The sequence below is a fragment of the Ceratotherium simum genome, chromosome 9 (assembly GCF_057802395.1).
Source record: "Ceratotherium simum simum isolate JZ-2026a chromosome 9, ASM5780239v1, whole genome shotgun sequence".
Taxonomy (NCBI): Eukaryota; Metazoa; Chordata; class Mammalia; order Perissodactyla; family Rhinocerotidae; genus Ceratotherium; species Ceratotherium simum.
This window is the reverse complement of record NC_141908.1, coordinates 57,339,577-57,352,852: the sequence shown is the minus strand read 5'-3', so window position 1 is coordinate 57,352,852 and position 13,276 is coordinate 57,339,577. Positions and strand designations below refer to the sequence as shown.

Sequence of the window (13,276 nt, the reverse complement as noted above, 5' to 3'; positions counted from 1 at the left end):
GAAATTTACATAGCTGGAAGTAGATAATATGTGTGGAATTTAAGTATAATTGAATTTGACTGCATATATATATATAGTGTGTATGTGCAGAAATTGTATGATGAAGTTTCTTACAAGATTGTTCATCTCATTCTTCATTTTTATACCCATGATAAATTTGGGATAAATTTTATCATTTAACCTGGTCACCTGATGCAATTTGCATTTGAATGCTATGATAGGCTATGACATGTAATGACAAAGCATGGGGAAGCTTTGTTTGACTCAGAAGCCAAACTGGTCATATAAAAAGTAAGAAAGACTCAAATCGAAGTAAATACAGGGCCTTCATTTAAAATTTTTCTTTTGATAATACAGGAAGAACACACACGGGAAAAAATGTAATAATCTTCTGTTTCTTTTGATGTTTTACTTTCTTAGAAAAACCAAGCCCACCTGAAAAACTTGGAGTAACAAGTATATCCAAAGATAGTGTTTCCCTGACCTGGTTGAAGCCAGAACACGATGGTGGAAGCAGAATTGTACACTATGTCGTTGAAGCACTAGAAAAAGGACAGAAAAATTGGGTTAAATGTGCAGTGGTAAAGTCAACCCATCATGTTGTTGCTGGTCTGAGGGAGAATTCTGAATACTTTTTCCGAGTGTTTGCTGAAAATCAAGCTGGTCTGAGTGACCCAAGAGAGCTTCTGCTTCCTGTTCTTATTAAGGAGCAACTCGGTATGTCTGATTTTATGTAGAAGCAAGCTTTGAAATTATTTGCATTGGTTTAAGTTAATTTTTAGAAACTCTTTTTCACCTTCATCTGCCATGCTCTTATTTTTCAGAACCACCTGAAATTGATATGAAGAATTTCCCAAGTCAAACTGTATATGTTAGAGCTGGTTCAAACCTTAAAGTTGACATTCCAATTTCTGGAAAACCACTGCCCAAAGTGACCTTATCAAGAGATGGTGTCTCCCTGAAAGCAACCATGAGATTTAATACTGAAGTTACTGCTGAGAACCTGACCATCAATCTCAAAGAAAGCGTTGCTGCTGATGCTGGAAGATATGAGATCACTGCTGCTAACTCTAGTGGAACAACCAAAACTTTCATTAACATCGTCGTCCTGGACAGGCCTGGTCCCCCAACTGGCCCTGTTGTCATTAGTGATATAACTGAAGAAAGCGTGACTCTCAAATGGGAGCCACCTAAGTATGATGGTGGAAGTCAGGTCACCAATTACATTGTACTCAAGAGAGAGACAAGTACCACAGTATGGACTGAAGTGTCTGCAGCAGTTGCCAGAACCATGATTAAAGTCATGAAACTGACCACAGGAGAAGAATACCAATTCCGCATCAAGGCAGAAAACCGCTTTGGCATCAGTGACCACATAGATTCAGCTTGTGTGGTTGTCAAACTACCATACAGTAAGTTGTCAAACTTTTCAAAGATCCCAGGTTTTCATTTAATAATTTCATTGTTAAAAAATAAATGTTTTAAATGTCTGTATTAATCTATGGATTTCTCTCTTTTATAGCAACACCTGGACCACCATCCACACCATGGGTCACTCATGTTACTCAAGAAAGCATCACTGTGAGCTGGCATGAACCAGTGTCTAATGGAGGCAGTGCAGTTATAGGCTATCACCTGGAAATGAAAGACAGAAACAGTATTTTATGGCAAAAAGTCAACAAAATGGTGATCCGCACAACTCACTTCAAAGTCACAACAATCAGTGCTGGACTTATTTATGAATTCAGAGTGTATGCAGAAAATGCTGCTGGTATTGGAAAACCGAGCCATGCTTCTGAACCAGTCCTAGCCATTGATGCCTGTGGTATGTATTTGTCCAGAGAAGGACAGTTCTGGCTACTTAAAAATGCAAATCTTATTTCCACAAAGCAAAATAATGTTGACATAAGAGTCACTAACCTGCTTTCTCTTATTACCACAGAACCCCCAAGAAATGTCCGTATCACTGATATTTCAAAGAACTCTGTCAGCCTTTCATGGCAACAACCAGCTTTCGATGGAGGAAGCAAGATTACAGGCTACATTGTTGAGAGACGAGACCTTCCAGATGGCAGATGGACCAAGGCCAGTTTCACCAATGTTATCGAGACTCAATTCACTGTTTCTGGCTTGACTCAGAATTCTCAGTACGAATTCCGTGTCTTTGCCAGAAATGCCATTGGTTCCATCAGCAATCCATCCGAGGTTGTAGGCCCCATTACATGCATCGATTCTTATGGTAAGCATTTTTAGCACTTTGAATCCCAACAACAATTTAACTCAATATTTTTTCTTACTTTTTCTGGTCCTATAGAATAACTTTTACTATACACCTTAGATAGATTTTTAGACAAAATTATGAACTAACTGGGAGTTAGGAAAATTCCTTAACCTCTCCAGGCCTCTTTTAACTGTAAAATGTGAGATTTGGACTACAGGATATCTAAAGGCCTTTTCAGCTTCAACCTTTCATGATTCTTTGATTGTATGAGTTGGTGTTTTCACTCTTCTATTTTAAATTATCAGAGTCACTAATTAAAACCATGGTTGAGTTCCCAGAGAATATTCCTCTTAAAAAAGTGAAAGACTGGGGCCGGCCCCGTGGCTTGGCAGTTGGGTGCGCGTGCTCTGCTGCTGGCGGCCCGGGTTCGGATCCCGGGTGCGCACCGACGCACCACTTCTCTGCCCATGCTGAGGCTGCGTCCCACATACAGCAACTAGAAGGATGTGCAGCTATGACATACAACTATCTACTGGGGCTTGGGGGGGTGGGAATAAATAAATAAAATCTTTAAAAAAAAAAAGTGAAAGACTAAACAGATGCATTAATGATGATAGTAGTAGCAGCAGCTAACATTTACTGGGTACCTTCCATGAATTCTCTCCCTTAGTCCTAACAGCCATAGATTAGCCCATTTTACAGAAGAGAAACTGAGGTTTAAAGCCCTTATGTAACGTTCCCAACATCAAACAGCTCATTAGTGATGGGGTAGGGATTCAGACAGACTCCAGAACTCTCTCTACATTACTGTCAGTCCAAAATACACATACTTGACCATTCTGGAAAATAAGTGGCACATTCATCTCAACAGTGGTTTAAAAGTTAAAATTTCATGCGAGTTAGGTACCCTGTGCCACTTTTTCTAAAAGTCTCCCATTTTCAATGAGGAATCTATGGCATTTGGGCAAAAGTATCCACTCCTATCCTCATGCTGAGAATCCCAGAGCTGCTCTTTATGAATCAGGCTTTGTGGACACTGACAGTATTTGTGGGACTGTGAAGCAAGTCAAATTAAGTTATGTTTCTCAAAAGTTCTAAGCAGCCTGGCAGAAAATCTTTCCAGGGAAGTACGTAGCTCTGTGAGTAGAGAATTCAGACTTCAAAGGCCTGACATGAACTGCCCACACTCGGATATCAATGAACTGGGAAGGGAAAATAAAAAGTATAGGAGGTAGTTAGAGGAAGAGGAAAGAGAATCGAGAATGAAAGAAAATGTATAACGCAGCTCCTTCAATGATGCCTTCAGTACCATAGCCCATTTCATCCCTGGAATAAAATACCTAGTAGACTTTAAAATACATTTCAAAGGCACTGAGGTCCCTGTGCAATTAGTACAGTGTCATTGAGGTACAGAGCTTGCTCACAATCTTTCTTCCCCATCTGGGATAGAAGAGTGGCTTGTAAAATTTAAATGTTTAAAATAATAGGTAAATGAGATTAGAACTACTATACGTATTTATATTACTTAGTAAGGGCAAATGACCTTACTTAGAAGTTGTTGCGATTATTTTTTCAACCTTGTGATCTTTTAAATATTTCTCATCTGTTTTTCTTGCAGGTGCACCTGTAATTGATTTGCCTCTAGAATATACAGAAGTTGTTAAATACAGAGCAGGTACATCTGTGAAGCTCAGAGCTGGCATTTCTGGGAAACCTGAACCTACCATTGAGTGGTTTAAAGATGATAAAGAGTTACAAACCAACGCACTGTTATGTGTCGAAAATACCACTGACCTTGCATCTATACTCATCAAAGATGCAAATCGCCTTAATAGTGGAAGATATGAATTAAAACTAAGGAATGCCATGGGCTCAGCCTCAGCCACCATCAGAGTGCAGATACTTGGTAGGTGCTGAACAGAAGCCAACATTGTATTTTGTTTATCTAAAACTTAGTAATTTTAAATTAGTAGCCTTTTAAAAAGTACTAACATATTGTTTTGTTCTTTCATTGGCAGACAAACCAGGACCTCCAGGCGGACCAATTGAATTTAAGACTGTTACTGCTGAAAAGATAACTCTGCTCTGGCGGCCTCCAGCAGATGATGGCGGTGCAAAAATCACTCACTACATCGTGGAAAAGCGCGAGACAAGCCGCGTCGTGTGGTCTATGGTGTCTGAAAATTTGGAAGAGTGCATCATTACAACCACCAAAATTATCAAAGGAAATGAATACGTCTTCCGGGTTCGAGCTGTGAACAAATATGGAATTGGTGATCCACTGGAATCTGATCCAGTGGTAGCAAAGAACGCATTTGGTGAGACATGATTTCATTAGAAAACTGAAATTATACGCTTGAAACTTTTAAAAATAAATATAAACGATTCTGCTAGCTTATGAATAGGTTTTCTTAGAATGATTTTGATTTTCTTTTGTATGCCATCTCCTCTCATTATCATCCTTTTCACAAGGTAGAAAGTATAATAAACAAAACTAATATTCTTGGATAGGATCTGAAGATTGAAAGGTAGAATTTATCAGTAATGTTAATCCTTTGAACTCATTTTCTTTTTCCTTTCTAAATAGTTACACCTGGGCCTCCAAGCGTACCAGAAGTGACAAAGATTACCAAGAATTCAATGACTGTCGTCTGGAACAGGCCAGTTGTAGATGGTGGTAGTGACATAAGTGGCTATTTCCTTGAAAAACGAGACAAGAAGAGCCTAGGATGGTTTAAAGTACTAAAGGAGACTATCCGTGACACCAGACAGAAAGTGGCAGGACTCACAGAAAACAGTGACTATCAATACCGAGTTTGTGCTGTAAATGCTGCTGGACAGGGTCCATTTTCAGAACCATCTGACTTCTACAAAGCTGCTGATCCTATCGGTAAGTACTCATAAATGCAATATCTTCACCTATGTCTTCTTTCATGTCAACTAAATTCTACATGATTATGTAATTACTGTATTGTGAATGGCCATTCTAGATCCTCCAGGCCCACCGGCTAAGATAAGAGTTGCAGATTCAACTAAATCATCCATCACTCTTGCCTGGAGTAAACCTGTCTATGATGGGGGCAGTGCTGTTACTGGATATGTTGTCGCAATGAGACAAGGAGAGGAAGAGGAATGGACTGTTGTCTCTACCAAAGGAGAGGTCAGAACTACAGAATATGTGGTATCTAACCTGAAACCTGGAATCAATTACTACTTCCAAGTATCCGCTGTAAACTGTGCTGGACAAGGAGAACCTATAGAAATGACTGAACCTGTACAAGCTAAAGATATACTTGGTATGTACCTACGTGTATGATTGTGTTATTTTCTTATTAGAGTACCTCTGAATGACTAGGAAATCACTCATTTTCTTGCTTTAAAATTCATTGCATATGTCCATTTTATGTCTACAGAGGAACCCGAGATTGACCTAGATGTGGCTCTCAGAACCTCTATTATAGCTAAAGCCGGTGAAGATGTACATGTGTTTATACCCTTTAAAGGCAGACCTCCACCTACTGTCACATGGAGAAAAGATGAGAAGAATCTTGGCAGTGATGCCAGATACAGCATTCAAGACACTGATTCATCTTCATTACTCATTATTCCTCAAGTCACTCGCAATGATACAGGAAAATATATTCTCACAATAGAAAATGGAGTTGGTCAACCAAAGTCTTCAACTGTGAATGTTAAAGTGCTTGATACGCCAGCTGCCTGCCAGAAACTACAGATTAAACATGTTTCTCGAGGCACAGTCACGTTGTTCTGGGATCCTCCTCTCATTGATGGAGGATCTCCCATAATTAATTACATCATTGAAAAGAGAGATGCCACCAAGAGAACATGGTCTTCAGTGTCACACAAATGTTCCAGTACAACCTTTAAGGTAACAGATTTGTCAGAGAAAACTCCATTCTTCTTCAGAGTTCTTGCTGAAAATGAAATTGGAATTGGGGAACCCTGTGAAACTACAGAGCCAGTGAAGGCTGCCGAAGTACCAGCTCCTATACGCGATCTCTCAGTGAAAGATTCAACAAAGACATCTGTTACCCTGAGCTGGACCAAGCCTGACTTTGATGGTGGTAGCGTCATCACAGAATATGTTGTGGAAAGGAAAGGTAAAGGTGAACAGACATGGTCATATGCTGGCATAAGTAAGACATGTGAAATTGAGGTTAGCCAACTTAAGGAACTGTCAGTCCTGGAATTCAGAGTGTCTGCCAAAAATGAGAAAGGACTGAGTGATGCTGTCACTATTGGGCCAATTACAGTGAAAGAACTTATAATTACACCTGAAGTTGACCTGTCAGAAATCCCTGGGGCACAAGTCGCTGTGAGAATTGGGCATAACGTGCACCTCGAATTACCTTATAAAGGAAAACCCAAACCATCTATCAGTTGGCTGAAAGATGGTTTGCCATTGAAAGAAAGTGAATATGTTCGTTTCAGTAAAACTGAAAACAAAATTACTTTGAGTATTAAGAACGTCAAGAAGGAGAATGGAGGGAAATACACTGTTATTCTGGATAATGCAGTTTGTAGAAACTCATTTCCCATTACAATCATCACACTTGGCCCGCCATCAAAGCCCAAAGGGCCCATTCGATTTGATGAAATCAAGGCTGACAGTGTCATCCTCTCATGGGATGTGCCCGAAGATGATGGAGGAGGAGAAATTACTTGTTATAGCATTGAGAAGCGTGAAGCTTCACAAACTAATTGGAAGATGGTGTGTTCAAGTGTTGCCAGGACAACTTTCAAAGTTCCCAATCTAGTCAAAGATGCTGAATACCAGTTTAGAGTTAGGGCAGAAAACAGATATGGAGTCAGCCAGCCACTTGTCTCAAATATCATTGTGGCAAAACACCAGTTCAGGATTCCTGGCCCTCCAGGAAAGCCAGTTACATACAATGTGACTTCTGATGGAATGTCACTAACGTGGGATGCTCCAGTTTATGATGGTGGTTCAGAAGTTACTGGATTCCATGTTGAAAAGAAAGAAAGAAATAGCATCCTCTGGCAAAGAATTAATACATCACCAATATCTGGAAGAGAATACAGAGCTACTGGACTAATGGAAGGCCTCGATTACCAGTTCCGTGTATATGCTGAAAATTCTGCCGGCCTAAGTGCCCCTAGTGACCCAAGCAAATTTACCTTAGCTGTTTCCCCAGTAGGTAAGTGACTGAGTATTATCGAATATATTTGATTTAGCAACTAAATGTGTTAGTAACAAATAAATCAAACACTGCTTTTCTTCTGCATATCACCTTCTCATATATCTTCTTGTCACTAGAGCTGGTCAAGTAAAACATGGGGAATGATTATAAATTAGTCTGATAAAGAAATGTAAAGTTTTTTTTAAAGATTATGATACAAAAAATTGAATAATGGTGAAAATGAGTTTGGGGGATTTATTCATTTTATTTTTCTTCCATTGATGATTAAGAATTGAATACAGAAATAATGATGCATTTAACTTCCATATGACTTTTTAGATCCACCTGGCACTCCTGACTACATTGATGTCACCCGGGAAACCATCACACTGAAATGGAACCCACCGTTGCGTGATGGAGGCAGTAAGATCGTGGCCTACAGTATTGAGAAACGGCAAGGGAGCGATCGTTGGGCTAGGTGCAACTTTACTGATGTCAGTGAATGTCAGTACACAGTTACAGGACTTAGTCCTGGAGATCGATATGAGTTCAGAATAATTGCAAGAAATGCTGTTGGAACTATAAGCCCGCCCTCACAGTCTTCTGGCATTATTATGACAAGAGACGAGAATGGTAAGCATTTACAACTGATTTCCAATGTGACTAAGAGCATTCACATTTTTAAAAAATACTTTTGGCCCTGGTTTGTAAAATGGGAATAAGAACATCATTTCATACAGATTACCCAAGGTTGTTATGTTGGATGAATTAGATTTTCTACCTTCCAGATGAAGAGAAGAAAAAAATGTAATTGGCGTCAATTCTTTTTACCATGTCTATTAGTCCACTCCATTCTCATATAAATAGCATGCAAATAGGAATGAGTTTTTAGCTTTGTAATTTCAGTCATTCATAATAAATAAAAAAAAAAGCTCTCAAGAGTAACTGCCCATCTTTACTGAAGTTACTAAACTACAACATACATCCAACAGCACAAGGCTTGAGTGTAGCTGATGGCCTCTTGCAGGAAATATGCAGCAGTATTAGGAAGTAAATGTTTCATTTCTCTTTTTACAAATGGCAATGCAAGACTAATAACATGACAGACATAACAAAAGAGATAACCTATTAATATGCAAATGTTTAACCCCATAGTTTAAATTCTCAATTATTAATCCTACTTTCAAAATAGCTTTTGGTAACACAGTATAAGCATTACCCTTCCAGGCTTTATGATATGGTGCTAATGAAAAATATGTTTATTTATGTCTTTATTAAGCCAAACTAATACATATTATTTCTATTTCTTTTATAGTTCCACCAATAGTAGAATTTGGCCCTGAGTACTTTGATGGTATCATTATTAAGTCTGGAGAGAGCCTTAGAATTAAAGCTTTGGTGCAAGGACGACCAGTACCTCGAGTAACTTGGTTCAGAGATGGAGTAGAAATTGAAAAGAAGATGAATATGGAAATAACTGATGTCCTTGGATCCACCAGCCTCTTTGTTAGAGATGCTACCCGGGACCATCGTGGTATATATACAGTGGAAGCCAAAAATGTATCTGGCACCGCAAAAGCAGAAATTAGAGTGAAAGTACAAGGTACTTCTAAAATAGCTTCTTAATCTTACAATTTACGAAACTTGGATTAGGGACATGCCTGATTGCATTTTAATGGACCAGGAAAAAGAAACTAACTCTGGAACCTTTTTCTTACAGATACACCAGGAAAAGTAGTTGGGCCAATAAGATTCACCAATATTACTGGAGAGAAGATGACCCTGTGGTGGGATGCTCCACTGAATGATGGCTGTGCTCCCATAACTCACTACATCATTGAAAAACGGGAAACCAGCAGACTTGCTTGGGCACTAATTGAGGATAATTGTGAAGCCCACAGCTATACCGCCATTAAACTAATAAATGGCAATGAATACCAGTTCCGTGTTTCTGCAGTTAACAAGTTTGGTGTTGGCATGCCACTTGATTCTGACCCAGTTGTTGCTCAAATACAATACAGTAAGTTTCCATTTTTACTAAGTGGTACTATGTCATAAGATTAACTTTCAAGCAAACATGTCTAATTGGTTTGTTTGTTTCTTTCTTTATTTTCATTTTACAGCTATTCCCGATGCCCCTGGCACTCCAGAACCTAGTAATGTAACAGGCAATAGCATTACCCTGACATGGGCAAGGCCAGAATCAGATGGTGGCAGTGAAATTGAACATTATATCCTCGAAAGGAGAGAAAAGAAAAGTACAAGATGGGTAAAAGTGATCAGCAAACGACCAATCGCTGAGACAAGATTCAAAGTCACCGGTCTGACAGAGGGCAATGAGTATGAATTCCATGTCATGGCTGAAAATGCTGCAGGAGTAGGACCTCCAAGTGGTGTCTCAAGACTAATCAAATGTAGAGAGCCGGTCAGCCCACCAAGTGCTCCCACTGTGGTCAAAGTGACAGACACGTCAAAGACAACTGTGAGCTTAGAATGGTCTAAACCAGTGTTTGATGGAGGCATGGAAATAATTGGGTATATTATTGAAATGTGCAAAGCTGACTTAGGAGACTGGCACAAGGTGAATGTAGAGGCATGTGTGAAAACAAGATATACAGTCACTGACCTACAAGCAGGTGAAGAATACAAATTCCGAGTTAGTGCTATCAATGGTGCTGGAAAAGGAGACAGCTGTGAAGTGACCGGCACAATTAAAGCAGTTGACCGATTAACAGCTCCTGAGCTAGACATCGACGCAAACTTCAAGCAGACCCATGTTGTTAGAGCTGGGGCCAGTATTCGCCTCTTCATTGCCTACCAGGGTAGACCAACTCCTACAGCCATGTGGACCAAACCTGACTCTAACCTTAGCATTCGGGCTGATATCCATACAACAGACTCCTTCAGCACCCTCACCGTGGAAAACTGCAACAGAAATGACGCAGGGAAATATACCTTTACCGTGGAAAACAACAGTGGGAGTAAGTCAATCACATTCACCGTAAAGGTGCTAGACTCTCCAGGCCCACCTGGCCCGATTACCTTCAAGGATGTGACCCGGGGATCCGTCACATTGATGTGGGATACTCCTCTCCTTGATGGTGGTGCCCGAATCCATCACTACGTGGTAGAGAAACGAGAAGCAAGTCGCCGTAGCTGGCAGGTTGTCAGTGAAAAATGCATTCGTCAGATCCTCAAGGTCAATGACCTGGTAGAAGGCGTTCCATACTATTTCCGTGTTTCTGCAGAAAATGAGTATGGTGTTGGTGAACCCTATGAAATGCCAGAACCAATGATAGCCACAGAACAGCCTGCTCCACCTAAGAGACTTGATGTTGTTGACACAAGCAAATCCTCCGCAGTCTTAGCTTGGCTTAAACCTGACCACGATGGAGGCAGCCGGATCACTGGCTACCTGCTCGAAATGAGACAAAAGGGATCTGACTTCTGGGTTGAAGCAGGTCACACCAAACAGCTGACTTTCACAGTGGAGCGCCTTGTTGAGAACACTGAATATGAATTCCGTGTGAAGGCTAAGAATGATGCTGGCTACAGCGAACCCAGGGAAGCCTTCTCTTCTGTCATCATCAAGGAGCCTCAAATTGAGCCCACTGCAGATCTCACTGGAATTACCAATCAGCTCATAACTTGCAAAGCAGGAAGCACATTTACCATTGACGTGCCAATCAGTGGTCGTCCCGCCCCCAAAGTAACATGGAAGCTCGAAGAAATGAGACTTAAGGAGACAGATCGGGTGAGCATCACAACAACAAAAGACAGAACCACCTTGTCTGTAAAGGACAGCATGAGAGGTGACTCTGGAAGATATTTCTTGACTCTGGAAAATACAGCTGGTGTTAAAACATTTACCATCACAGTTGTGGTCATCGGAAGGCCAGGTCCAGTAACTGGCCCCATTGAGGTCTCATCTGTCTCAGCCGAATCATGTGTCCTGTCATGGGGTGAACCTAAAGATGATGGAGGCACAGACATTACTAATTATATAGTTGAAAAGCGTGAGTCGGGTACAACAGCTTGGCAGCTTGTCAATTCCAGTGTCAAGCGCACTCAGATTAAAGTCACTCATCTCACAAAATACATGGAATATTCTTTCCGTGTCAGTTCGGAGAACAGATTTGGTGTCAGCAAGCCTCTAGAATCAGCACCAATAATTGCTGAGCATCCATTTGGTAAGAAAAATAAAAATCAGATTTCAAAGTCGCTTATTAAATATTTCCCCTGAATTTTATGAAACTGTATTCATATTTGATACCTTTGTTTATTATTAGTCCCACCAAGCGCTCCTACCAGACCTGAAGTCTACTATGTGTCTGCCAATGCCATGTCTATTCGTTGGGAAGAACCCTACCATGATGGTGGCAGTAAAGTCATTGGCTACTGGGTTGAGAAGAAAGAACGTAACACCATTCTTTGGGTGAAAGAAAACAAAGTGCCATGCTTAGAGTGCAACTACAAAGTGACCGGTCTGGTAGAAGGACTGGAATATCAGTTCAGAACATATGCACTCAATGCTGCAGGTGTTAGCAAAGCCAGTGAAGCTTCAAGACCTATGATGGCTCAAAACCCAGTTGGTATGTATCAAAATTTAAGGGTACAATTGTTTATTATTATTATTATCATCATCATCATCATTATTGGTACTAGTAGAATTCAGAGTTGTATTTTTTAACCTTATTTTTGCATCCCTCCCAGATGCACCAGGAAGACCAGAGGTGACAGATGTCACAAGATCAACAGTGTCCCTGATTTGGTCTTCCCCTGTGTATGATGGAGGCAGCAAGGTTGTGGGCTACATCATAGAGCGTAAGCCAGTCAGTGAAGTTGGAGATGGTCGCTGGCTGAAGTGCAACTATACCATCGTATCTGACAACTTCTTCACCGTGACTGCTCTCAGCGAAGGAGACACTTACGAATTCCGTGTGTTGGCCAAGAATGCAGCAGGGGTAATTAGCAAAGGATCAGAATCTACAGGCCCCGTCACTTGCCGAGATGAATACGGTAAAAAATAGTCAATGTTCTCCTTTTCAATTATCACAATTTATGTGAAAATAAACTGTCATATATTCATTCACATCTATTTTGCCTATGACAGCTCCGCCCAAAGCTGAACTGGATGCCAGATTACGGGGTGATGTGGTGACCATCAGAGCAGGCTCGGATCTTGTTCTTGATGCTGCAGTTGGGGGCAAGCCTGAACCCAAAATTATCTGGACCAAAGGGGACAAGGAGCTAGATCTCTGTGAAAAAGTCTCTTTGCAGTATACTGGCAAACGAGCAACTGCTGTGATCAAGTTCTGTGACAGAAGTGACAGTGGAAAATACACTTTAACAGTGAAGAATGCCAGTGGGACCAAGGCCGTGTCTGTCATGGTCAAAGTTCTTGGTGAGCATGTCAAATGTTCTTTTATTTTTCTAGCATTTTCAAATGTGGGCAGAAAGAAAAATTTTCATCATTGCTTGTCACTACACCTGTTTCAGATTCCCCTGGCCCATGTGGACATCTCACCGTCAGCAGAGTAACAGAGGAGAAGTGTACTTTAGCCTGGAGCCTTCCTCAGGAAGACGGAGGAGCAGAAATAACACACTACATTGTGGAAAGACGTGAGACTAGCAGGCTCAACTGGGTGATTGTTGAAGGCGAATGCCCAACCCTATCCCATGTAGTTACCAGACTCATCAAGAACAACGAATACATATTCCGAGTGCGAGCAGTAAACAAATACGGCCCTGGTGTGCCTGTTGAATCAGAGCCAATTGTAGCCAGAAACTCATTCAGTGAGTATTAACACTATTAAATAACTTGGTAGTTGAAATATCATGGGATCAGGGGGAGAGGAGGGCAGTCATATCAACTGTGATTTTGTGCAATTCT

At 40.7% G+C, this 13,276-nt stretch overlaps 1 protein-coding gene across 1 annotated transcript in view; it reads left to right on the top strand.

Moving 5' to 3' along the window:
- Positions 1-13,276, top strand: part of TTN (titin) — a 271,430-nt gene that overhangs the window by 238,965 nt on the left and 19,189 nt on the right. The window contains exons 277-293 of the mRNA XM_087435440.1: positions 421-717; positions 825-1,412; positions 1,523-1,825; positions 1,943-2,239; positions 3,840-4,127; positions 4,240-4,539; positions 4,809-5,111; positions 5,212-5,517; positions 5,635-7,401; positions 7,723-8,016; positions 8,699-8,986; positions 9,104-9,403; positions 9,507-11,573; positions 11,673-11,975; positions 12,097-12,402; positions 12,497-12,787; positions 12,883-13,179. Of these exons, the coding sequence (XP_087291566.1) occupies positions 421-717; positions 825-1,412; positions 1,523-1,825; positions 1,943-2,239; positions 3,840-4,127; positions 4,240-4,539; positions 4,809-5,111; positions 5,212-5,517; positions 5,635-7,401; positions 7,723-8,016; positions 8,699-8,986; positions 9,104-9,403; positions 9,507-11,573; positions 11,673-11,975; positions 12,097-12,402; positions 12,497-12,787; positions 12,883-13,179 (8,595 nt within the window). The remainder of the gene's footprint in view (positions 1-420; positions 718-824; positions 1,413-1,522; positions 1,826-1,942; positions 2,240-3,839; positions 4,128-4,239; positions 4,540-4,808; positions 5,112-5,211; positions 5,518-5,634; positions 7,402-7,722; positions 8,017-8,698; positions 8,987-9,103; positions 9,404-9,506; positions 11,574-11,672; positions 11,976-12,096; positions 12,403-12,496; positions 12,788-12,882; positions 13,180-13,276) is intronic.